Source organism: Aphelocoma coerulescens, chromosome 19, assembly GCF_041296385.1.
Source record: "Aphelocoma coerulescens isolate FSJ_1873_10779 chromosome 19, UR_Acoe_1.0, whole genome shotgun sequence".
In the NCBI taxonomy this organism is placed as follows: domain Eukaryota; kingdom Metazoa; phylum Chordata; class Aves; order Passeriformes; family Corvidae; genus Aphelocoma; species Aphelocoma coerulescens.
The window spans coordinates 8,274,345-8,301,836 of NC_091032.1; the positions used below are offsets into that span (position 1 = coordinate 8,274,345).

A 27,492-nucleotide genomic window follows, 5' to 3' on the forward strand; every position below is an offset into this window, starting at 1 on the left:
GGCGTGCGCGGCCCCGCGGGCTGGGCTCGGGAGCGCGCGCGCAGGCGGCGGGCGGGAGGGAGGAGGAGGAGGAGGAGGAGGAGGAGGCGGCGGCGGCGGCGGACAGGGAGCTCTCTGCGGGCGCAGTGCTGATCCGCCGGCGGGCGGCCGGGAATGCGAAGCGATGGCTGCGGGCGGCTCGGGCAGCGGCGGCGGCGGCAGCGCGGAGGAGAAGACCTACCGCCGCTTCCTCGAGCTGTTCCTGGGCGAGTTCCGCGGGCCCTTCGGGGCAGAGCCGGAGCCCGAGCCGGAGCCCGAGTCGGAGCCGGCGGCCCCCTCGCCCGCTGCCGAAGCCGCGGGCGACGCTGACGAGGAGCCCGGGGCAGAGGGAGAAGCGGGAGCGGCCGCCGAGGCGGAGGAGGGAGAAGGACGCGAGGGCGAGGGCGACGCCGGCGACCCTCAGCCTCCCGCCCCGCCGCCGCCGCCCCCGCCGCTGCCCTCGCTGCCCCGGCCGCTCTCGGAGTACATCACGGAGGAGGAGGTGGAAGGCGAGTGCCTGGACCTCTGCCTGCAGCAGCTCTACAAGTAGTGAGTGCCGGGCTGAGGGGAGCGGGGCAGGGCGCGGGGCTGAGGGACCCCCGCGTGTGGGGCTGAGGGGACCCCCGCGTGTGGGGCTGAGGGGACCCTCCTGTGTGGGGCTGAGGGGACCCTCCTGTGTGGGGCTGAGGGACTCTCCAATGTGGGGCTCAGGGGACCCCCCCCAGTATGGGGCTGAGGGAGGGAAGAGAGGACAGGGGGGATCCCCGAGGCAAAAGAGTTCAGGACTTCGGTGGTGCGGAGCAGCCCGGGGTCACAGCGTCCTGCTCTGTGCGGCTGCCCCTGCCCCAAAGAATCCTCTGCTCGGTGCTTTCTCCTTCCCTCTGGCCGGGACAGGCGAAGGGAAGAGACAAGGGAAAGCCACGAGCATCCATCTGGAGAGCAGCTTGGTGGGGAGGGAGAGCGGTGGGGGAAATGTCTCACGCTCTGGTGCCAAAGCGGGGGGGGGGGGGGGGTTGCCTGTGGTTGATTGTGCTGGGGCTTGAAATTGAAATGTTCCCCCTGTGAGGTTTGTAAATGGGGAAACCTCTGCCAAGAATGGAAAAGAAGGGGCAAGAAAAGAGAGGTGGTCCACCACCCTCACCCTTCCAAAAAGCCACCGCACATGGAGAAAACCACACCGTGTGTTCACGGAGCGGGGAGAAAAGAGGAGCAGAAAACCTTGGGAGAGAGCTATCCATAATCATGGGGATTTTTCTGCCGTCAGCTGGGGAAAGCCGGCTATACTCGGTTCTGTACGGAGGCAGTTTCCAGATCTGTGCTTTCTAAAGGCTGGTGCATAAAGAGGAAACAGATGGGATCTATTCCCAGTGTGGAAAGTCTGTGGACTGAAACCTAAAGATCAGTTACCAGTGCCTTGTATTGTGCTCAGCTCCGGCTTTGAAGGCTCGAAATAGAAACGGTTGTTAGTGGCGATTCTTTAGGAACCTTTTTAAACTGATGCCACAGGAGGAGACAAATGAAGCTGTGAAAATCTGCACAGCACACCGGGGAGCTTTTCTGCCATTGAGCCGGTAATTGTAATGAGAGGTGTTACTCAGTCGCAGAAATAAATAAATAAAGAGCGAAAAGAACCGGGTTTTACAACTGCATGGTCTGTTTCTATCCAGTTCTCATCTGCCCTCTGCGTTTGTGGACGGTAGGGACAACACAATGATAGCTGCAGAGGACAAAGCTCTCCTATTCACACATGCTCGCCCTGCCACCTTTGGAAAGTCTCTGGAATACAGCAGCACATTCATAGGATGTGGTAGGGAGCAGAGAGGCAAGTCCCTTCTACCTATTTAGGACGTGTTTTGTTGGGTTATTTTTAAACAGGCTTGTGAAATCCAAAGTCACGTTAGTGGGAATAAAGTTTTAGACGTGGAGCAGATTATTTGAAAGTATTATTTGAAGTATACCTATGAAATGAACTGGAATTCCTCCCCCATCCCTTGTCTCTGCCTGTCCCCATACTCCAGATTCCCCAGTTTCTGAAGCTCGTATTCATGGCTGAAATTAATAAGCAAAAAATAAAAGAGACATTTTGAGAGGGTTCTTTTTATAGAGACAGCTCATGCCAGGTTGTGGTTCTTTGGGTCGTTTCAGCCTTCAGTATTAATCTTTGGATGGCCACTGAATGAAGCATCCCTTGGCTTTGTTTGTGGTGAAATCAATGCAGGCTCCCTTCTCTAGGCAAAAACCAAGGTCCACCTCAAAATTGAGGGAGCAGGGGATCATGTTGTAAGAAAATAGTTTCTTATTTAATAGTATTATAAGACAAATTGAACAACTGCTAAGACAGAGCTAAACTGAAATAGCTTTTTCTTGAATGATGGTGGAATCTGAGGTAAGTGCAAATATGCAAAAGTATTCTTCAGGTAAGGTACTGTATTTTTAGTTCACTCTCCAGTCGCCAGAGAAACTTAAAATGTGATAAGACTATAAAAGAGGCAACAGCAGAATGTTTTCACCCTTTACAGCCAAGGGTTCAACTGGTCAGATGCTTCCAGAGGTGGGAAACTTCATGCATACAAGTAAAGCTGCTCTTGTGCCAAACAGCTGTGATAGTGTTAAAAAAAAATTTAAAAAAATTAAAAAGCGCATTAAAACTCATGTAAAAGGGAATATTTCCTTGGTTTGTCATTAGCAGGAGAGACTCTGTTCTGAAGGCATGTTTGCTGCAACTATATATTAGTCAAATGACTGGTTTGCATTCTATGTAGCATGAGGATAAAACCCATTGCTGTGAAAAATCCAACAGCTGTTTTTCAGCTATTTTAAGCACAGGGCTTTAGATCTTTTTGAGGAAAGTAAGACCATCTCAGAAATGAGAACATATTGCTAATCATGACAAAATATAATGGGTTTCTGCCACTGTGTAGATCAGTATCAAAGAGTTCTTATTTATGAGATTTTCCTGCCCTTTTCTAAAAGACTCATGTTCCCCTTTGAGGTTTCCAGTTCCTGTTATTTTTTCCTAGAGGCAACATATGCTTGGAAAATTAGATTAATGTAATCTTTGTATCTGTCTAAATGCCACAAAATGGGCACTGTGTTTTCTTAGTGACCCTCCACAGAATGAAACCCATCAATAGGAGGTGCATTAGATGGAGAAAATAGTCAAAAAGGGATTGCCTTGGAACCTTGGCTGATAACCACAAAATGAGCTTTCATTACCATGAGCATTCATATACCATGCTATTCAAGAGAAAAATATATAATTTACATGGTTTCTTTGTAGAAACAAACATACCAAGGCCTTAAAACTTTTAACTCTGAGACCTCATCACTTGCTCCTGCTGAATCAGGAGCAGACCTGATTTCTGACTCATTTTAAAGGAAGTTACTAACTCGATGTAACAAAGTTACATATCGTGTGCTCTTCTCTTCCTCCTGATACTTATATTAAATCTGATGCATTTAAAAATCTGGTTCTCGACAAGACCTCTGAAAAACAAGTCAGCAAAGTTGTGCTTGCCAAGAGAGGACACAGCCAGACTCTTACAAGTTGTGTCACCAGGAAGAACAAATTTGTCTTGCTGCTGTGCTTTTTTTCCTGTGCAAATGAAATACTTTTTAAAATTCAACTGCATATTCTTCTTGCTTTTCTTTTTCTCTTTTTTCCCCCCAAGCTTTGATGGGAATAGATATAGTTGGTATCGTTTCTAGATTCAGGTTTACTTACAGTGATTTTGGTGGTTCAACAGTTTTGCTTTCAAATGTTCACTTAGGAATTCCAATTTCATTTGAACAAGCTTAGGAAGTAGCCCTGCTTCTCCAGTGTTGAGTTTTCAGAAGATGGTAAGTAAAATAAAACTAAAATTTATTGTTATGTCATCTTAAGTGCTTAACTAAGTCCCTGATGACAACGTGATTATTTTGAGGATTGCAAAAATCTTGCTTTGACTTGGAACATGAAAAGAAAAACTTCTAAGCACTGCCTTTTTCGATTTCTTCACAGAATGCTGTGCAACATTCACAGAATACTTAGATTCCAATAAAATGCAGTATTTGAAGTGAGTTTTTTAATTGATCCTTTCTCTTAAAGAGAGAAGACATTTTTTGGTTATGGATTTCCCACAGTCTTACTATAAAAAGAAATCAAGAAAGGCAATGTAGGCTCACCCTTTTAACACTGGATTTATGTAAAATGTGAACACTAAATGAGAATGGAGGTTTTGCCCCTCAAATTGCAATTTTAAATTAAAGAAGACCTTCTCATGGTAATTTTCCATGAGCAGAAATCCTTTTATTTATAAAGTAAGCTCTTGAAAACTGTTCTTCCTGCTGTCTCCATCTCTTGAGTGGAGAGATGGAATTCTCTCCCTTTAAAAAGCAGATACACGTGTTTTAATCTTGCTCTCTTAACCCCTATCATATGAAAGCTGTTGTCACTTTAAGTTGAAATTCATATATGGTGCTGGATTGGCTTTCTTAGCATCATATTAAATAGGCTGTGATATTTTACTCCTTCATAATTTGTCTTTTATAATCAATTCTATTGATTGCAATCTCAAAGCCCTTTTAAGAAATATAATTAACTACTTGCCATGTCTAATATTAATCACAGGGACCAACAAAAAAGACATTGCATCCTTTTTAACATAGTGCTTTTTTCATCATCTTTTGTGAGGTTTTACAATAGAAATGATAATGTTGGCCTGTGCCCACAATGAATGGCAGGAGTGGATACTGGGTGCACCTGGTTGGGGCATTTTCTATGGTTAATGAGATTGGATCGAGAACATTCAATTTAGACTCCATATTAGGAATATTTAGTCTAATCTAGGTTTGGATTAGATATTAGGAAGAAATTGTTCCCTGTGAGTGTGGGGAGGCCCTGGCACAGGTTGCCCAGAGAAGCTGTGGCTGCCCCTGGATCCCTGGAAGTGTCCCAGGCCAGGTTGGATGGGGCTTGGAGCAGCCTGGGACAGTGGAAGGTGTCCCTGCCATGGCAGGGGTGGCACTGGATAATCTTTAAGGTCCCTTCCAACCCAAACCAGTCTGGGATTTCCCATCCCCAGGTTGTAGCTGTGCTAACACCTCCCAGGAGCCCCTCCATGATTAGGAATCCCTTCCAGAGGGTGGTTGTTGAGCTGGCTGGGTATGGCTGAGAATGCTGACATCAGACCCAAGGGATTTTGGTGCTAGAAATCCGGTGTTTCTCTGTAAAGAAATCCTAAATCATCCCACAGGAGTGTGTGCAGAAACTCAAGAGCTTCAGTATTGCTGTTAGTGCGTTGTCACTCTCAAAAAGAACCCGTGTGCTGGATGCTGGTGATGTCATGGCAGACACATTTCATCCCCTCTAGCCTGGAAATCATTATAAAAAGAGGTGGTGTTTAGAAATAAACATTTCAAAACACAGCTAATTCTCTACACATTGAAGGATTCTTCTTGTTGTTTCTATTCAGCTCGTGCTCCCACGCTTTTAAAAATACTGAAGGAAATAAAATATTTTGATACTCATTTTAAAAAAAGGAATATCAGCTCAAATGAGCTATCCAAATTGCAGATTTACATTTAGTAATGGTTAACATATAAGGTGACATTTCAAAACTTTCTACTTAATGATTGAAAGGATGCTGAGTTTTTCAAGCATGAGGGTGACTATGCTTGGAAGTTGCTTTATATAGCATTAAAAAAATCATTCTTAGTGAACAGATTATGGAAATATATTCATTCCAGTGCTTTTATTTCAATGAACGTTGCTGGTAGTACAACACATTAAAGGGAATTAATGTTGTTAGGAGCTTTTCACACCAAGATTTTTTTTGACCCAAGAGCAATTTGCACAGTTTCTGCTCCTCCTAAGTGAGGCTGTTTGCTTTTGAGCACAAACTGACTGAAGAATTAGATCTGTGCTAACACATTCTTTTTCTGGACCTTACACAACCACTTTTGAAACAAAAATCTTATTGGCCATCGTGTGAAACTACTTTTGACTCTACCTTTTGGATGTGATGAGCTTCATTCCTCTGGAGAGTTTGTTTGGTAATTCTTTTTTGCACAAAACACTCTGCATAGAACATTTTTATCCTTAAAATCCCTCATTGTGATTGCCTTCAACAGTGGCAGAGTATTTCTCCACCTGTTCTTTGAAGAACTTAGTTGTGGTTCTTTTCATATGTGCCAGTTAAACTTTAAGGAGGTTAAACTTTCAGTTTGCTTTGCATTATGTGAGCAGAAGTTTCAGTGCCTTGGCTGCTGTGTCGGTGATGTTTGCTCTCATTCATTTTTGTTGTCTGGCTAAATTGCTTACATGATCACATTAAAAGCAAAAGCAACAGAGCATGCAGTACACAGGTAATGAGAATACTATTTATTACTATATTTGATACTCTGAAATATTCTCTGGCTGTTCCACACCATTTTCTTTCTTCCCATTCTTTGGTGCCTGCTCATTTTTGTTTTTTTTCCTTCTCGCTGTCTAGGAAAGACGTGAGAAATGGGATGAAATGGAGTTAGCAGTTTAAAACATTAGATGTTCTTTGAAGCATGCTGCAAGACTGTCTTATGCAATGCAATCACAATTATGTAATGCAAATTATTATAAAAATAAATGTATCCTGGACAATATGCATGTGTGACATGTTAGGAACCCATGACACCGCTAAATGGCCATTGCTATGTGTTGTAGTTTAGGGCCTCCTGTTTGGCTTGGCTGAAATCTCAATTACTAGCCAAATATTCCAGATTTTTGTTGTTATAACACGCTAGTGATTAGATAAAATGATTGCAGACTGTGGACTTGTTTTACAGAAACATTTCTGCCGTGCCTTTGTACTTCATTAGGAAGAAACAACATTACCCGCCTTTAATAAGACATTTCATAAAGAAGTAATCATCAGAGCCATAAATTAGGAGTGCGTGGGAAATAGCTGCCCTTGGGTACTTCTATAATTAATACAGAAGTTAAACAAGTTAACCAGATTGGAGGATTACCTCAGTTTATGTTTATATTGGATGGAAAACAGCTGAGGGCAAGTAATGATTGAGTAACTGAAGTAGCATTTGAAGCTGTGGTGCTGCTCACAGCTCTGAACTCTCTGTGCACTCTGAAGCTGGATGGGTTTTGGTGGCAGAGCAGGATTACAAAGTGGGTTGCTAAACTTTGATCACGGGAAAATGGGCTTGGGTGCACACAAACCTGAAGTGGGAAACTGTAATTACAAGAAAATGAATGTTTGATTAATTGGGTAAAATTGTGGGTAGCTCCTTCATTTTCTCAGAGGATGTGATTTTGAAGCTATTTTTGCTGGCCTTTGATGATCCAGTAAAGCCTGTTAAATTGTACATATCAATTTTTCCAGTTTATTTTCTTCTGCTCTTCATTTACAGTGAAGAATTTGAGTACTTTCTCTCGTTTGAGAATATGATTTTTTCATAGGCGCTGTACTTCCATCACGGTGTAACTAAAAATAGAAGCAGCGTGTAAAAATAGGCCCTTGGCATTTTAACTTCTTGGCACTGTCTCAAGGGCTGTTCCTTTCACCTCAGGCTACGACCTTCTTACTGAGGTTCAGAGAGCTGAAATGAACGTGGTGAGTTGTTCCTCGTTAGTGTTACAAACACGGTGCTCTGCATGTTAGATTAATTAGCTGCCAGAATGATTCTGTTCCTTTCAGTCCTAACTCAAAGTTCTGCAAGGCTGAAACCCCCATGCTCTAGTTGAGAATTCAACACATTTTTGTTGTTTTCTTTTTCTCAACAAAATCAATATTAAAAATAAGGTGTTTGGTTTGTTGGTTTGTAATAGATCACCTGAAAATCCAGGGAAACATTCAGTTCCTATTGGAACCTCTGGGCCCAGCTGACAACAGTGATAAATTATCTAAAATTCCAAACTGCATAAAAAGTAGGATTTTGGTAAGTTATAAACTAATGGTACACAACATGACATATATTTTAAACTAAGGCTTTTCCAAGCTTTTCCTATAACTGGTGTCATTCTGTTTGTCATCTCGTTGTGTTTAAGGCAAATATGATTGAATTAATGTATTTCTTTATAAAGGTCCCTGTCTAAAAAGAGTTTATGCTCTCAGCTCTCTTATTACCACTTTCTTCTGAAAAGCTGGGTAAAAACCTAAATGTTTGGTAATGAGAAGTCAGAAGTTCAATATTTCTGGTGATTAGAGCAACAGTCCTGTTTGGGACAGATGCACTTCATGCTTGCAGAACATGGGGGTGTTGGGTTGTTCTTGGTTCTGCTTTCTCACTGAAGTTTGCTCCTCAGAGAGTGAGGGATCTACCTGGTGTAACATGAACTTCATGTCTCCTCTTCTTGGCACTCCGAAAAATTCAGATTCTAAAATATACAAAGTACCAGATTTTAGCAGAAAATGAATTGATCCAAAGCTGAAATGAATTGTTGGTCAAAGTGCCCCCAGTAGAAATGAGCATTGATAAAACAGAAGTGTGAGCTTTTAACCTTTTACCTCAGAGGTACAAACTGTGTAAATCAATGGAAATAATTATCTTCTATATAAACAGAGAGTGAGAGTTATCACTGTGTAAAACTGGTGCAATTCCCGCTGGGGTGAGTGGGGAAATGCAGCTGCAGGTTCTGGGGATGTGTGTCCAGGCTGGAGAGGAGCCAAGCCTGCATTAAGTAACTGCTCCCCTTCCCCAGTGCATTGCTCAGCTGAGAACCAATTTGAAATGCTTTAAACTTTCCTCATTGCTGCCAACCTCTCTCAGTTTGGCTGATTAGGAAGGACCCAAGTGATCATACAGGATGCTTCAAATCTCACTAATTACATTGTATACTAATTTTAGAGAAGCATTTTTGGCTTTTAGATACTTTTGGTTTAGCGCCCCACAATTCACATTCACATTGTTTTCCTAAGTGCTGATGCTGTCCATGACATGCAATAAAGTCATCTCCAAAAACGTGAGCCAAGCCACAAAGTTCTAAATCTGGCTCTGGGGATTAGAGAAAAAATAGTTTATCCTACAAAGTTACTAAATAACCTAAAAATATTTCTCTCCTCCCCCAAATTTTACACACTTCCTGTGTCTTGGGAGATGGAAGTAGAAAGGTTTGTCAACAGAGAGTATATAGAGTAGAATACAATAAGTCTGAAAAATACTTCTTTAATTCATCCTAGTTGAAAATTCAGTGCAGAACGCAATGAACTCTAAATATTTAGGTTATCATTCTTTAAAAAAGCTGTTCTGCCATTTCTGGTAATGTAATTTTATATTAAATAGCTTTAAAAAACCAATTACAAGATATATTTTTATATATTAGAAAATATATGGTTTACTTAATAAAAAGCTAGTTTTGCATTAAGATAGTAGAAACTATTCAATTTAATTTATTGTCCTCTGAAAACTGATGAAGTTGTGCAATTCCTGTTTCCATGCTCTGTCTGTGCATCTTAACAGGAATAAACCCCTAAAATATTAAATCTGGAATTTACACCTTGTGGGGACAGTATTATTTTTTAGTTTTCTGAAACAGAGATAACAAAGAACATCTGTTGAGGAAGTACAGAAAGAAAAAGGAAAGCACTTTGAGGAAGTCTGCTTTATGTTTGTAAAGACATGAAAGCCAGCTCATCAAGGTAGTGTGAAATAATAAAACAGAAAGAGGAAGAAAGAGTTAAATAATACCACAGACCTGACCCACCCATTCGTTCCTTAGAATCACTGTCAGTGTGTGAAAGGGGTTTGCAAAACAGAGAAACTCCTCAATTTCTTTATCATGGCCAAGTTCCTGAGCTGAAGTTGGTTACCCAGGGCTGTGTTTGTACTTTGACATCACTGTGAGGTACCGGGGCTGTGCTGTTATTTTAATTTGGAGAAGGATCTGGTGCTTTCTCATGCTCTTGCTTTCATGGGGTTTGCTATTAATATCCTGCTACCAGCTCCAGATGCTTTTCAGGGAGCTGTTTTAGGCTGCACTCTAAGGTTTTTTGGAAAGACTGATAAAATAATTCAACTGTCTCCTTTCAGTGGTGTACGAGGTATGACAGTGTTCTTTTTGCCTGTGGCTGTCTGGCAGATAGAACAGAAAACATTCAGAGGTGTTAAACCCTGGTAGTGATCCTGGTAGCAACAATAAACCTGGGAAGTTCCAGGAAAATGCCAAGCTACACAGTGTGTGTGTAAGTTAATCCACATTGTTTGCATGTCAAGGACTTCCAAGTTATGTCAAAGGAAGTTTGGGCTAAATAAAAAGGCACAGGATATGACCCTCAAAAATTGCTGCTTTTAAATCCAAGAATAAACTAACACATCCTCCAGTTTCATAAAGCCTTATGTCTCAGAACTGAGTTAATTAATTTACTCTATATTTATCCTTTATTTTAAGGAAGATGATTTGTTTTACTTTTCTAGGAAAAAGGAAGGATAAATACATAAAGCAGGGCAGGAGGTTGGAAAAATTTATAGGGGAAAAAAAAAAAAAAAGAGCAAGTCAGTTTTGGTTTAAAAGTAAACATTCAAAAATTCTTCTCCACTTAAGAAAATCCTTTTAATTCTTGATCTTTTCTTCCCACCCTCTTCCTGTTCCATGATAAAGTTTTCATGTCTTTCTGTAGTTATAAATTAAATGATAATTATATTGTGCTGCTGCTACAAATATTAATCCAGTTGGGAGTCTTGTTTGACAAGTGCTTTCCTCATGCCTCTAGAAAAGTCCCAAATAAAAATGGCATTAAAAAATGCCTTAAAAATTCCTACAACCAGAATGTGCAAAAGAAAAGGTGAGTTAGAAAGTGCTGCCAAACTAAGTAATCACTGTATCACAACTTAGCTCAAAATGATACAACTGATGTAAATTTAAAATAATTGAGAAGAAACTCTGGTGTTGGGTTTGCTTCTGAAAAATGTACTTCGAAGTATTTTAGACTTTTACTCTGCAATCAAAGAGCTTGGAAACTTGCCTTTAAAAAAGAACAGTCTGAAATGTCAGTGGGGTTGTTTTCCAACAGACATGGCAGTCACCAATTAATACTTCAAGAAGAAAGGGGCAGAGTGAGAAAATGTAATAGACACAGTGTCAACTGAAAATAATTTTTAAAATAAAATTGTGAGAGTAATTAGACTTGAAACGTTGGATCAGCTCAGACAATTAAAAGGAATTGTCAGGATGATCACTTCAGCTACCTGCCAGCTCCTCACCAAACAGGCTGTGTTTAAACCTCCCAGTAAAACACTGATTGCTCTAATCACCCAATCAGTTCCAGTTAAAGGCTGGACAGCTGAAATCGATACAAACTACAGCACTTCTCCCTCTGCAAGGTGAAAAATTGGATATTCTGTTTGATTCCTTGGGGAAAGCTGCACCTTTTTCCCAACCATACTCCTTTACTTAGTCAATGATGTAGCTGTAGTGCAACAGCTGAAATATCGTAACTATGGATTTGTAGAGTTGTTATCTTCCTTAAGTTTCACCATTCTCTTTTGCCAGAGTTAAGTGTTTCTTGTGTGACAAAGGAAGTCTGACAAGGTAAACAGATGGTCCAAATTATCTTGTTCATTCAGTGTTTCTGTGGTCTAAGCAGCTATAGGTGCTTTTAGATTTCCAGGAGTAGCTTGAAAAGATAAATCTATCGCTCTCTACCAGTTCCTATTGTTGTTTTATACATGGGAAATAAGAATTTCTCATATTTTGGAAATCTCATAACAAACAGAAGGACATTGACATGGCAAGTTACCCCTGAATGTGCTTAGACCAGTTGCTTACCCCTGATGAACTTAGACCAGTTCGGATGGGATTGGTCATTTGTTCTTTCTGATATCTTAGAGGAGTTGGTAATTATTAATTTGTTCTTCCTCCTTTGTAAGAGATCTGGTTCTCTGCTTGTTGCTGGCAGAACTGAAGTGTGGAATGATGTGTTGACTTAATATCAAGATAAGGAATTTGCAGTATTAAGTATATTTATATAGTATATACTCTATATAGTATAGTATATTAAGTATATTTGTAACTCCCCCAATTCCATTTTCCTTTTACAGGATATCCAACATATCCTGTAAAAGAAAACATTCCACAAGTATTATTCTTCTCCACAGATTCATCTGTTCTTTTCCACCTCCTGGATCCAAAGATAGTTCACACATCTCTGTTGTGTGAACGCATTCAATTGTATGAGGACGATGCCTCTCTGTATTTGCTTGCAAAGGTTTATTATTCATTTGTTGTAACCATAATCTGAGGAAAACCAAAATACATGCATGATAAGGCAAGTATTTTTAAAACAGATACAAGGCTGATTAATTTTACTGACACTTTTACTGCTGCTTTCTGTGTGTAGTTATAAAACCACTGTAGTACTCTCTGTGAAAAGAGGAGAGACTACTACTGCGAGTATGAGTAGCAAATACAAGCTGCCAGTCTCACTTAGAGCAAGGGGAAGTGACATGATAAGGAAATTTTACACTGAAGTGTCTAAAATTGTTGCCCTCATCATAACACTGGTAGGAACAACAAACCAGGAAAGTTCACGAAAAATGGCAGCATAAACAAAGCACTTTGGGAAGTGTTGCCCTTGATATCAGGCTTGAAAATATCGTTCTGATTATTTTATCTCTCTAAAATATTGGCCATGGTGTTCAATAATAAGAAAAAAAGCACACAAATGCACAGCCCTGCTCCTGTCTGTAACAGCTTTAATCTGTAGCCAACAAGCTTTTCCATGAGCCACCAGTGAGATCAAATGAGTTTTCTTAGTTAAAAATAACCTGATTGGAAGCTTATTAAAAATATAGAATCGGTTAAATGATGCGTTGGTGTGTGTATGTGCAAGGTCTTGTGGTGGGGTTTTTGTTCTGAATTAAGAATGCAGGAGAATTGTGACGTTTTCCTCTCCATTGTGTCTCAGGGAATGCCGTGGGAACTGAAATAAGCTGACCATGCTCTAAGGTGATTTAGAGTAAAAGTGAGGGAGTAAAGAGTCAGAGGTGATGGCTTGGTCAAGATTTAGGCCTTAACACCAGCAAGGAACAGAACTCTCCCAATAAAGTGTATGAGGCCCCTTATGGAATGTCCATTTATGTAAAAAACAGTGATAATCAGTGGGATTCTAAATCCATTTACTTCACCAGATTTGCTCCTGTGATAACTCTGAGCTGTCATTTCCCTGTTCCTGAAAAATACCAAAACCTGAAGAATCCAATCTGGCTGGCACGTAATCCTAAATGGCCACATTGGATATGGATTCTGCCTATCAGTTCTCTCCCTGTTTGTCTGGATAAGTTTCATTCAAGCCCTATTGATCACAATTAAGGGTTGAAATTAGAAATTGACTTTCATTAGCTCAAGGCAAATTAATCTCAAGGCACTGGAGGAGGTTGTACTCACTTTCTGTTAGTGAAGTTGACAGTCAGGTTCAGCTGGAATCCAAAAGTGCAGTGGGAAGGCTGTATCCCAATATCTTAATGTGACAGCTACCAAGGGAATTACTTTCAGAAGCAGAAGAAGGGAAACTGGAAACACTGAGGGGGTGGATGCAGACAGATATGACAGGATTCTAAGAACCTGGGATTCCTGACAGCGTAGGCCTTCAGAGCCCACCCACTGAGCTTTGGCAGGTAATAATCTAGGCAATTATAATACACTTATTTTAAGAGAATCTGTTGAGATGTTTGATCCGAGATCTTCATTACACATACAGCAAGGCTTTTGCTGCTGGAGCTCTGTTATTTTCCCAATTATATTGAAGGCAAGAAGAGATTTCAGAATGGATTTCGTAATGGTGTAGCATCCAGTGAAGTGAGCACAAGTCTGACCACATTCTGCAGAGCCTATCATCGTGATATTCCTGTAGGAGAAAAATGTTCAGTCAACTTAGATGTGCTGCTCCTGAATGGAGCTGGCTGGGATCCTTGTGCTCTGCGTGTGGGTAATGATAATGCAAAAACCTGGCACGGGGAGGAATCACTGCAACTAAAGAGCTGAGCTTGAACCCCCCAACTGCAGTGTTTCTCCAGAAACTCCTCATCTCAACAGAGCAACCCTGTGCAAATGATGGGAATGAAATGTTTACAAATGGTGGAATTTGTGTTGTACTACTCAGCTCATTCCTCTGACACAAAGCCACTGGACAGCTTTGTCTTACAGCTCACCAGATTAAGCACAGGGCTGGATCTCTGTGTGTTCTTGCAGAAGCCTTCCATCTCACCCCCCCCCCCCCCCCCAGATCTTTGAATATATTCTGATTCTGGAATATAAAGCAGTGTGTATGTAATTGGGGAAAGAAATGGAATATATTTACTGGTGACAGGGGAGTTCAGGCTCTGGTGGGACAAATGGCAGCGCCTTTAATGAGCTTCACGGTGCAAGATTTAGTGGTATCGTGGAGGAATTCCTGTCAGAGTGGGGCTCTGATAGGACTTATCAAAGAGTACATGCTACTTATCTGTCTTAGGCAGGGAACTCTAACTCCCTTTAACTGTCAGCACATCTATAATCCTTCCAAGTCTGGAATTGTTGATAGAGTGCCAAATATCTTGGGTTATGGATTGCCAGAAAGAGGGAGATCTGTGTTTGTAATCTCAAACAAAGCAAATGCAGCTATTTAATGAAATTGTGCTGAGCTTTTAATATGCCATAATGTAAGCATGGTTTGTTGTGGGTTTTTTCAGTATTGTTGTGGAGATAAGACAGAGGGATTGGGATATAGAGAGATTTGGGGATTATAGCTACCTATCTACAGATAGATAGCATAGGCAAACCCAGCCATTTATGTTGTTATTTTTGCATGATGGAAGTCTTAATACACACACTGGAATGTTCTGGTCAATTAGTACCTTTGTGGCATTATGAACATGGTGTTAAAGGACACTGGAGATGAGACAATGTTGTAGCATTCAGCAATGAAAAAGTAACATCAAATAGGACAAAACAGCCTCATGCTGAATGGTGTAATCAGCAAGGAGGCAATTTTAATTCTAACTCTCCATGAATCAACATCTGTCTGCTTGCTGGCTTATCTTTAAAGGCATACACACACAGACGTGCGTGTACAGGCTCTGGAAAGAAATATATGTTAATTTAGGGCTGATTGAGGCTGTGGTTTCGCTCCTGAAACCCAAGTCCTCTGCTAAATCTCAGCACAATTTCTGCCAGCTGCAGTACCAGGGGTTAGCTCAGCGTTCCTGCTCCCCTTCCCCAGTCAGTGCTCATCTAAAATTTCACACCACTGGCACTTCTGCTGGTGATTTACGTGGTACTGACAGTGGCACATGAAGAGCCACAACAATGTCACCAATTCCTGACATCTCAGTTCCTTGCCAAGTGAGTAGAAGCTCATCACTTTCAGCTCTCTTGATGCAGCTCCCATTAACTTTGGAGGTTCTTATTGTGAGGGGCAGTGCACCTTCTGCCCTCACCCTGCTGGAAGATATGGCTGTTAACAAGAATAATTACAGCAGATGAGTAATTCTTGTTCCCTGATAAAAACAGAAAAACAAAACAGAAGGGTTATCAAGCACTGGCACAGGCTGCCCAGGGAAGTGGCTGAGTCACTGTCCCTGGAGGGATTTAAAAGCAATGTGGATGTGACACTTGGGGACATGGGTTAGTGGTGGCCTTGGCAGTGCTGGGGAACAGTTGGACTTAATCTTTAAAGTCTTTTCCAACCTAAATGATTCCATTACTTTTTTTTTTTCCTTCATCCTTAACAAAGCCCTTGGGCGAACAGCTCCTACAAGCCTACATTTTTCTTCATTTCCTTTTCAACTCAAGAGTAATAGCAGTTAAATCTAGTAAAATAAATGTTGATTGATGGAGTTTATTCATCATGCCAGGCTAATGAGGCATCATAAATATATTTGTGAATGTGTAAAATCCATTGGGGGCAATGGCTTCAGTTGGATAAAAAATGCAAATCTTATTGTTTCACTTGTCTTGGAGGGAGGAACCAGCTGAGCGTGTCACTGTTGATTCAGATTTTTTCAACCTTCACTGGTGCAAATGGGTTCTTTTTCAAAATTCTCCAGAGGAGAAACATGACAAAGCAAGCCTGTCTGGTTTTTGAGTTTATCCCCAGAGATGCAATCAAACAGCAGAATCAGATCCTGAATTTCAAGAAGGAAAATACATGAACATTTCCATTTTCCTTCTGCTGACATATTTTGTTTACAGAGTTGTGGCTGACAGGACTTCTGTGGCTCATCAGTGTCCTTGTTTCATTAACCCGTGTTTGCTGCAGAACTGGTTTCTGTTCTATAGGAAAAGAAAAGGGTTCCTATATATATACATATCATAGTGTATACTGATAGTAAACCAGGGATCTTGACATAAAAAAATCTGAAAATCTGCAGTTAGTGGTTAGAAAATGTCTGCCTGTATTTAGAAATGTTTGTCATAATACAGGAAATTACAAAGGCAATTGGTAGGCTGGAATTCCTTTCACGTGGGCTGCTCATTTGCATCCTAATGAGATACTTTCTCATTAGTCCAAGAAATGCAGGTCAAAGAACCCGGGCAAAATCTGGTAATTTTACTTCTTTGTATCCCTGTTCATCTCAGGAAATTTGGTTTGAGTGAGTGAATATGGACTGTCTGTTAATTATCAATATTATTTGTGCAGAGAGGAGCAAATTAACCTTTCCTTGCAAAAATACCTCACCACAGTATCAGTATGTTAAATCAGTGAAAGGTTTGTTATTTGTGTTGATATCTCACTGTGTTTGGCAAAGTTCAAGAGAATAATATTTCAATATCATATTCCTTTGGGGATGGTGATTGTGCTAGTTAAAATTTCCTGTAAATTGAAATGTTACTTTTAAGGTCATTATTCTTCATGCATAAGAATGGAAAGAACATGATGCATTTGTAATGGAACAGAGTATTGCTGTGGAAAATGTCAGGGTAAATTGTTCCTCTCGTGTACACAGAGGTACTGATGTCAAAGGTAAATGTTCTGCTATTAAATGGAATTTCTTTAGCTACAGAAAATGTTCCTAGACTCAACCATTGTCTTCTGAGGATCAGCTTGTCTGATCTGGGACTCAGCTCCGAGGGTCTGACACTCAGATTTATCATGAGTAGCAAAGCCAGAGCAAGTGGCAACATCCTGACTTGCCAGAGGAAATTTTCTTCCTCTCCTTCTTCCAGTCAGGTTTTTAATGACCCTTCTGTCCTGGGAGAAGTGTGCAGGTGTCCTCCTGGCCTGGCCATAGAACAAACAACTCCATGCAATAAACAAGGGAGGGCTCTTATACTGGATTTTAAGGTAGTTCAGGTGATCATTTTCCATTAGCCAAAACTGGGACTATATCCGAGTGGTTTGACCCTAATTTTCCTGAGATGTGACCATGGAACTGAGACATTTACACTGAATTGTGCTAAGTTCTGTGCTGACTGCCCTAGTTTGGCTTTGCCACCACAAATGGGCTGCATCCCATAACATTCCTGACTGGAAAAGGCCCATGGCATTCCTACCCACATTCCTGAGAGCTGGAGCCTGAACATGAATTATTGGACTGTGTGAAACACAGATTAAACCTGCAATTCATGTGATGGGGTGAGCACACTGGAGGGAAACTGCATTTTTAAGCTCTGAAAATGTTCTCACGACTTAGGTAAATCTTTGTCAGTCTGTCAAGTTTAAACATTAGCTCCTAGATCCCAAAACTTTTTTCTGCCAAATTCCAATTAACATTTTTTGAGGGGAAAGGTTGAATTTTGGGTTTGCCTTACAGAGGCATGCAAGAGCACAGAGCATATCCAGTATATTTACTTTTTAAACTGTATAAACTCTTAGTTCTGCCTCCAAGAGCAGATATTCTACTCCTTTCATGGTTTATTACTGCCTTCTGTGTACTTTTTGTTGTCTGTACTGGGAGGGGAAGTTGTAAGGAGAGAAGCTGGACTGAGATCCCAATCAGAGACAATATTCACGCAGGGTTTACAAAGTAGGATAACAACATCCCTGTTTCCAGTAACTGCCACCACTCTGTTGGCTTTATTTTCCTTTAGTGGAGTAAACTGCCTTTTTAATAGACCTATTCATTATAACTCAGAAGAATGCTTCTCCCAAGAGGCAATACTCTGTTCAGAGCCCACTGTTTTGTATGTGAATTTAGGATGGATGTTTCTTCCCCTCGTGCATCCCTTTACATTAATCTACAGTGTGATTTTCCTGCCGCTTTGTCACCCTCACCCAACAGCATGACATTGTTGCCACTAAGTTTATTCTACCCTGAGTAAATATTATATTAAGAACTGTCACTTAAGAGAAGGTGTGTATAGCACTGTTTAACTTTTAAATGCTTAACAGATCAAAATAATGAAAATAAATTGCTCCTGAGTTAAGTATAGGAGGAGGCCCATGAATTTTAAACAACTGGCCTCAGTTATCCTTCCTCCTGTGGTGCTTCCATTCAGATAATCCCGCAGCAAAGCACTTGGCCTAAAGATGTTCATATGCTGTGGTCTCTCCATGGAAACAGTCTTAAACCAGAGAAAACAATTCCATTTTTAAAAAGGCTGAATCTCCTTTCCAGTTGGCTCCTAAAATAACTTTGAGCTCAGCCTCACACGTGCTAACTGCAAGTTAACTCGGCAAAGGCTGAGGGACATTGTTAGAACCATTTTAAGGAAAAGTTGGGGACACTGCTGTGACAGTCACTTCAGCTGCCAGTGTGGCCTTAAAGAATGATCTGTTCCTTCACCACTGCATTTTAATGTGGCAGCCCTTTTGAAAAGCTGGGGATTATGAGCTTTCCTAAACTCATATTGTGGAATCCTGTCACCAGTTAACCATTTGCATCCTTTTCCAGAGGCAGAAAGTACAGTTCAGGTTCTTCCTTCGAGCTCTTTCAGCAGCTGAAGGTGAATGACCTTGTCTGTACTTCCCTGTTCTCTCCAGACAAACCCAAATTTTATCAAACACATAGGAAAGGGAAGGAATCAGCACTTTGGTTTAGTCATAATTAGCCTGAAAATTAAGCCAAACAGAGAGTTTCAGTATCTATTAGAATTAAATATGTATTGTAAGTTCCCTTGGAACTGATTCATTTTGCGTAATTTTCCCCTCCATAGCTCTTGCAGTAAATTTGCCTTAAGAGAAGGTTGTATTTAAGAAAACAACCCAAATTATTCTGACCATATGTCAGGGATACCCAGCGAAGTGTATTTTACAGAAATGACAGCTTTATCCAAAAGACATAAAAAAATCATTCTTGTTTTGGTGATTTTTGGCAGTGAGTGCTGTTGTGAACAACCTGGCTATGTGGCAATACACTGGTGCCACACAAAGCCCCCACTGTTCACAGGGTTGGGAACTGGGACAAAAAGATAAGTCAAGACTTTCCTGACTGGATGCCAAATCCTTTGTGAACTGTCTGAAATGCCCAGATTATGTTGATTCCTTATCACCAGGAGAAATAGCAAATGCTGTACAATTGCTTCACTCACGTTGCCAGGACATTACATCCTTTGGGTAAATTATGTATCCTTTTGGAATCCAAATTATTTTTATCCTAATTTTCAAGGTTCTATCTTATTTTAGTCAATTTGTTTCCTCTCTGTTGATGACCTGTGCTGTGCCAGCTTCCTGCAGGCTGATGTTCCCTTGTGCAGCCATCAGTCTGTTCACCTTTCAGACCCTCTGTGCCCATTATACCCTCTCTGATCTTTGATGATTCTGTTTTCCTCTCATCCTTTAGCTTTCTTCAAGATTAATGTTTCCATCAGCCTTCCACTGCTGACTCATTCCTGATCTCCTCACTGACCTGCTCCCACAAACTGTAATATGTCAACCTATGAAAATAATTTACTTGAGAGAAAGAATGACCAGGAAAATAGATGGATAATTAGATAATCTTATCATTTCTCTTGCTGTTCTGTGTCTGTCAGGTGTCCTCCCCATAAAGCTTAAAGCTACACCCTATTTTTACCTGTATTACTGCACATATCCAGCCATGGACCTACAGAACTGAGGCTTCATTTGCTCTGTTTTTTTGGAGATTATTATCCTTTGTTCACAAGCTGCACAGCTCCTTTCCTTCCTGACAATTCTGGACATTTTTCAAGTGTTTCTCATCCAAGAGTTTTCAAACTCATCATTCATCTCCATGACTATCCCTACTCACATGGATTAAATTTTGTCTTGAGTTATTTCTTAGCATGGGGAAAAATGGGATTCTGGAATTGATTGGTTTACCAAAGAAAACCTGTATTAAAGCTGAGCACAAGCCTGAGTTTTCTTAACTTCCTATCCTGGCTGCTATGCTTTCTTCCTATGCCAAGCTAAGACCTAGCAAATAAAATTCCAAAGAGTTTCTTGGGTTTGGTTACACAAATTTTAGCATCATTTTTGTCCTGGGGGAATATTGTCTCTCTGTTTACTCTGAGATACTTGGAATCTCTCAGGAAAATTAAATCATGTTGCTTCCTGTTTTTCTTCCTTGACTTCTTTTGTGTTTCCATAACCTGGGAGGGCTGGATAAATCTGGAAATGATTGTCAGCCTGAAGGACTTGTTGGACCTGGAATCAGAGAATTTGTGAAGAGTGAGCACTTCATGCTTTGGTTCTGTTGTTCAGGTGTCCTGGGGATCAAATTGGGCTGCAGTGATGCCAGCCTGCCTTCAGAGGTTTGATGGTGGCAAAGGGACTGCAGGATGAGGAAAGTAATTTATCTTCATTGAGGTTTTTTCAGTGGCTAGCAAGTGAAAACTTCCTCTGAGGAGCAGGGTGATATTGGGAGATGGAAGCCAGTATGTTCAGTTTTGGATGGCCACTGGAGCTGCTGCTGCAGCCATCTGGAAAGAGAGATTTCAAGTCTGCAGCAGGAGAATGAGCAGGAGATGAGGAGATAGAGAGACAGAGTGAGAACTGAGGCCCCAAAATGTCCTGCCGTGTCTCTACTCCTAAATACCCTGGCCTGTGAGTAGAGGAGGAGGTAAGAGGAAACCTCTACAGCTGGAGCTGCCCTTTGAATTGATATTTCACTTCCCAGGCCAGTGCTTTTCACATGCCCTAAAATTTAAAACAAATTGGAAATATTTCAGAACTGTGAGTATACACAGCCTAATCTGTTTAATTGCTGTCTGACAATATGAAATCAGTTCTGAATGTATACCATTCAGTAAAATAATAATTACCATAGCAACACACACTACATCTGAAACATAGCTCTTCCCTACAAAAACCCAGAAACAGAAAGCCTGAACTCTTCACACAGCTCTGAGAGCAATTAGTGAGGTTTCTTCTCCCCTTTCAAATCACTGTATTTGAAAGAGGCCGACAGATGTCGAAAGGTAAATAACAATCAAGTGTTGTTTCTTTACTTCATCCTTAATTAGGGGTAAATCAGTGCATTGTATCTTTCATGGCAGAGATTGTAACTAATTCTGTGCCCCAAAGAAATAAGTGCTGTAGGGACAGGATGGCAGCAGGACACCATCCTGGTGCTTCTCAAGTCCTGCTCCCACTTGACCCAAAGGAAAATACATTTTCTGGCACCATTTCCCCAGGTTCTTTGTTGCAATTATTCTGCTCCTGGCTCAGAACTGGCAGTGAAGGTGCCCACCAGGATGTTCAATGGGAATGTTTGTTACACATTAGAATTTGAAACTGTATTTCTGGAGATACAGTGGTTCAAATAGAGAGGTGACACTATTTTACTGGGGCACTTTTGTGTTCTTCAATATATAAAACCTTGGCTTTGTGTGTGTGGGTAGCTAAAGTAGATTGGAAAGCAGGGTGGCTTTCTGTGAGTATCCTCACAAAATGAGGTAAAATGCTTCAGTTTGAAAAATCATATGAATTTTCCTTCACCTGTTTTTTTCTTTTTCCCTGCAAAAAAAGACCCATTAGATCCTGCTAAGTTCCATGTTTCTATTTCTGAGTTTTACTAAAAGAGTATTAAGGAGTTTGACAGGATTTTGGAGCTAAAGGTGTGTGCAAGAGCACAGAATCAACAAACCAAAGTTAATACCAGTAATTGAGTGCAGTTCAGTCTTTTTCTGTAACTACAATGATAACACCTCTGTGAATATTGCTTGATTTTTATTTATTTATGTACAAATGTATGTGCATGAAGAGTTCAGTGATTTTCCTTAACTGGTACCATTACTGTCAGCACAGTTCAGATCCCTGAGTTCAGAGTTCCCAGCCACAAAATGACTTAAAAATTTGGTCTAAGAAAGAATAACCCCCCAGTCTGAGGTGTGTGATTTGTTCCCTTCTGTGGTTTAAAATGACAGAAGTGAGGATGAAGAGACTTTGCCCTGCAGGGAGTAAAAAGCTCCTGAGCTGGGTGAGTGATGGATGGCTGCAGTAAAAATGGTTTTCTTTCCAGAATGAATTTAGAAGTCACTGGGTCCATAATGTGAACTCTGTGGTCTGCTGCCCTTGGGGGATTTTTTTTTTTTGGTGTTTTATTTTGGTGAGGAAGAGAAACTGTTTTCAAAGATTAGCTAATTTAGAGAAGTGCTTATTGGATGTGTGCAGTTGATTTCCTGCCCATTATTCCATCAGCAGCAGTAATTGTTCAGTAGGTGCAGGCGGGATGTTTGGTGCTAAAACCACTGAGGATTCAATGACAATCTACCCCCTGAATATTTAGAATTGACGAGAAACCCTCTCTTGTCTTCTTGTTGATTTACATGTGCAGATGATCATTGCTACAAGTAAAAATCCATTTTTTTTCTTTCTCAAGCAGTGGAAAGGTGTTTTCAGTGCAGGCACCTCTGTCCTTCTGTAGAGAAAGGGCCACTTTTGGGTGCTCTTCCCTAAAGGATCCATCCTGATCCTGAACTGACAAGTTCCAGGATACCTGAGCAGTGCAGATTATCCAGATACATAAGAGCATTATGCCATTAGCAGGACTGATTTGTGCCATTTCACTGAGCATTCTACCTAATGGTAGAATGAGAATTTTGAAGCCAAAACTTGGTTATATCTGTGCACTTAATTACCATTCTTTTTTGATGCAACTTAGGATTGTGTCAGGAAATATATTTTAATTAACTTTTCATGTGCAAAGCACTATAGACTAATAGATAATGGAGATTTTTGCATTCTATTCTGCATATTCAGAATAGCTTTGTATAAAACAACCAATATTTCATAAGTCATTTATGTTCAGAGAACAGAATTATTTCTTTGGCTACCTGCTCAAAATGTATGAAATGCAAACACAAATGTGGGAGAGGAGCAGAGAACTATTTTTCTCCAGATAAATACAGAATCCTGTCCTTTCCCACCGCTCTATTGATTACTTAAAACAGAATGTCTGAAGTTTTCTGCTTTTTCAGCAAACTGCTTCTTTGTGGGTGTGAAAACAACACTTTGATAACTCCATCTGGTTTTTTTTATTCCTTGTCCTGTTTTTTATTTTGTTACAGTGGATTTCAGATTTCATATCTGTGTTTCTCTGGGGAAGAATTTGTAGTTTTCAGTTGCTTGGATGCACAGCATCAACAAAATCCTTTGGAAGGACTTTTTCCGGGAAGCAAGGACATGTTTATATTTGCAGTTGAAATTGCTTCTTTATTCACTTTTCTTTTTCCTAGCCTGTGCTTTCTGGGTTTCCATAACAACACCAAAACTCTTTCTATAGTGCATTAGTATTTTTTCAACAAAATACTTGGTTTGTTTCCCCTCTTTTCTCCTTTTATTTTTTTTTAATTCATCTCAAAATGAGCATAAATTGGAACCAACAGTGGGAGGAACTTCTTTTAGTAAGGAATTCGTAGGTCAGGATTGCTGCTGACTTCCTGTGATCAAATATGTTTTTTCCAGGGAACATGCCTGCAATCTTCACATTTTCCACTTTTTTTTTTTTCTATTATTCCATAGAAATATATCAGAGCAACCCAGCCTCCAGCCAGAGAGATCTGGGAAGAGCTTCCAGCACTTCTGGGAGCTCTGACAGGAGGGGATGGCTCAGGACAGACCTAGGAGGTTTAGGAACACTCTGGGCTCACTAAGTGGGATCCTTCCCAGTCAGAGTGGCCAGGCCTTGGAATCAGTGCTGGCCTTCACTGGATGCACCTTTTGGCAATGCTTTCTGATTAAAAAGGCTTAATTTTATTATTTTTAACCACTCTTGTCAGTTTGAAGGCATTAATTGAATTTTCCCAATGTGTTTATATCTCCAGAGAGATTATTTGTGACGTGAAGGATGGAACACTGAGAAATTTCATGGCTTTCCACTGATTTGTTTTTCCCCCCAAGCTATCCTCTGTTCTTTTTTCTGCTTTAAATTTCTTTAAACCGTAGATTTCTTATATAGCATTAAATTTATGTTGCAACTTTTGATTTCAGCTTGAGGATCACATAGTAATTGGGAACAGAGAGCAGTGTCATCTTGAAGTCACTAGGTTAGAATTTTTTCTTTGGTTTTGATATTAAATAATTCATCTGGAAAACCAGTAGTAAAGAGATTTGCTAATGCTGTGGTATTACTTTGATCCTTTTGTTTAAAGGTAACTTTTCAGAATTTCAGCACATGGGGGATCATTGTCACTCATGTGTTTTGAATGCTGGTGGTCTGGAAATGAGGAAAATTCAAGTGTTTTCTATCATGTTGAGGCTTAATTCAAGGTCAGTCACTGTTGGCAGCAATCCTCTCTCTGCAATTCAAACCCTCACAGGGAAGAATTCCTTCCCAATACCCATTCTAAACCTCTCTCTTCCTTTTCTAACATATATATCTTTTCTAATGTTTGTGCATAAGCTTTTAACTTTTAAAACATTCATAAAATCACCAAGAATATTAAACCAAAGGTATTTATAGTGCCTGAAAGAGTTTTGTATTTGTGGGTACAAATTCTAATGCCTGAGCAGATGGTAGCACCTGCAGGGTTACAGATGTTTGTATCCCTCTGTGCAAAACCCAAGTCCTGTTGTGTTTCTAAAGATTGATTGCTGAGAGTTTACTTCCAAAACCCATTGTAACAACCACAGTAAATATAAATAGTAGACAGGAAAGGCCACATTTTGGGAAGGTTATCCAAGATGATGTGTGTGGAGGTTACTACAAAGAAAGACCAGTTCATTTTCTCTGTGTTTTGCTCTCATTTTGTGTGTTAAAGCTGCAAACTACACTGTTAAAGTGTGAGTGTGTTGAAGTAATTTGCTTTACAGGATGTGTTAAAAGGTTTTGCTGCATATAGATCTTCTTTCACGTGGTGTTAAAATGTTTCTTTCAGTTCCTCAAAATTCAGTGTGGCTGTTGTTGAAGACTTCTCCACCAGGTTTTGGCTCTGATCACTATTCCTTACTCCATTTCATTTTCCACTTTCACTAGGTTCATTAAGTATCTCGAGATGAGGATTTAAAAGATGGGTTGGAGGTCACATCATCCTCACCAATTTGTAATTATGTCCCTATTATCTCTAAAATCAAGACTGATCTTATTAAGTAAGGAGATTTCCCTCCCACTCCCTTGGGCATGCTAACCTGATTAACACAAGGTCATTCTCCAATTCTTTAAGTTGCTTGAACTACTTGTTTTTTGCAATATCCTAACAAATAAGTTGCTTTCCACTCCGTGCCCATCCTGTCACATCCCTACACTTTGCTGGGTCTGTTGGCCTCATATTTTGAAGATCAACAGAACAATCAATTAATGAGTGGCCCTTCAGGTGAGCCTTCACATGGATCCTGAATCCTGGGACAGAATTTCTCTGCTTTGTCCTGGCTGCATTCCAAGGCAGTTTTATTCTCTGTGTTATTTTCCTTTATTCCCTTACTACCAACAGCAGAGCATCCAGGTGCTCCTCAGCCTGGCAGAGTTCAGATATTAAATTTCAATTGTTTCATATCCCTGCTCTTAATCTTTTTTTAGGGCTTGGTTTGTTCTGTTAGAGAATCGTTGAAAAACTACTGCCTTGGGCCTTTCAGTCTCTACTTTCTGTGCTGCTTCCTGCATTGTGGATAAACCTGCATGGAAATCACTCCTAAGCTCAGCACTGTGTCCAATTCTCCAGCACACAATTTAAACACAGACTCCAGTAGGCCTGAACAAAAGGTCACACTTCAAAGCCTGGAATTCCTGTCCAAGGGACGAACAGCAGCACCAAGCATGTTCTTTGATATTTACTGGGTAATCGAATGCTTCTCCTCTCTTCAGGAAGCTCTCCAATAAATTCAGCTTAGAAAGTGTCAACAAAACTATTGTTTGCCACTGGGCTGTAAATCTCCTTGACATCGAAGTCATACTCAGTACTTTTGCAGTAGGAACTCATACATCTTGATGTGGTGAGCAATCAGCTGGAAGCAACTTATTAAGAAAAATTTTGAGACTGGTTTTGCCTTTTGTGTTGCAAACTGTTGCTTTAAACTGTAGGCGTCTGTCTGAACATGAAGTGTCCTGGGGTGAAGCACTGGCAATTTACCTGTCTCTGCATGAAATTGGTAATTATTGATCAGCACATGCAATAGGAACAGTTCTGTGCTGGTTTAGAAGTCGTGTAGGTGTTGAATGCATTTACAGTAATTATGTATTTACAGCTAAAGTCAGAAAGAAAAAGATACAGGACCCTGCTCACAAAATGTCATGCCCTCCTCTCTTTTGTTTGAAAAATAAAGCAAATATTCTCCTAAACCCTGTGCCCCATCATAGGTGCAGTTCCTGTCTTTGTGTAATGCATATATTGTGTATTTGCAACATCCCAGTGGAGTCTCTGTGCTATCTCTGTTTGTGATTTCAGTTAATCAGTACCAGGTCTTTTTGGAAACAGCAGGAGGGAATTTTTCAGGAATCCATGTAGCCTTTTGTGACTCCTTGTACTCTGAAAGGCTCTGCACCACTGGAGGCTGCTGTGCTTGGAGGTGCAGTGATGGAGCTTCCAGCAGGCTCTCCCCACACATGGGAGCAGTGCTTTGTAATCAGCATCAGGATACAGCTCATTCTTCCCTAATCCTCAAACAATTCACTCCAGGGATTCGTGCTAATGATCCTATATTCTAAATTATGTGCAAGAATAATAATATTAATAAATACATCCCGCACAACATAAAGTGGAGTTTTCAATTAAAATGGCCTTCTCTCAATGCCAATTTGGGTGTTGCCTGGTTGTCTGAGCCCCAAATTTCTCCTTCCAGTCTTACAGATATCTGTAATTTGGGGGCAAGATTACACAAAGCCTAATCCTGCAAGGTGCTGGGAGAGTTTAGTTATTTATGGAGAAATCTGCATGTTCATCACTGACTTGATTTGCTGCTTTTATTGTATGAGCAAGTTTTGTAGAGAAGGATGAGAAAGGTTGGCTGTTACATTTTCGATGGATTTGGGCAGCTCAGAATGCTGGATGTTCCCAGGTGCCTGACACACCTCGTTCTACAGGAAATTGCAAGTCAGACTCTTGGTCTTCTGTATTGGTAAATTTTAGACAAATTTCAAGTACAAAGGTGGCATCTCCTGAGATCAAAGATCTCATTTCTAAAGACTTGTTGTGCCCTTGTTGTTCCAGTGCTAAATCTGGGAGGAGGAGGTGTCTGTGCATAGGGGAGTGTGAGACTC

The 27,492-nt window shown here is 40.6% G+C and overlaps 1 protein-coding gene and 1 long non-coding RNA gene across 3 annotated transcripts in view; both read left to right on the top strand.

The window, feature by feature from the left end:
• Positions 1-85: 85 nt before the first annotated feature.
• Positions 86-27,492, top strand: part of PPM1E (protein phosphatase, Mg2+/Mn2+ dependent 1E) — a 59,410-nt gene continuing 32,003 nt past the window's right edge. The window contains exon 1 of the mRNA XM_069033226.1: positions 86-567. Coding sequence (XP_068889327.1) covers positions 164-567 — 404 coding nt within the window. The 5' untranslated portion in view covers positions 86-163. The remainder of the gene's footprint in view (positions 568-27,492) is intronic.
• Positions 7,060-26,939, top strand: LOC138120488 (uncharacterized). Of its 2 annotated transcripts, none has more exons than XR_011155876.1 (3): positions 7,060-7,156; positions 7,448-7,601; positions 25,816-26,939. It is a non-coding gene; the product is annotated as an uncharacterized lncRNA (long non-coding RNA). The 2 variants fall into 2 exon arrangements; XR_011155875.1 differs by having other exon boundaries at positions 7,558-7,601.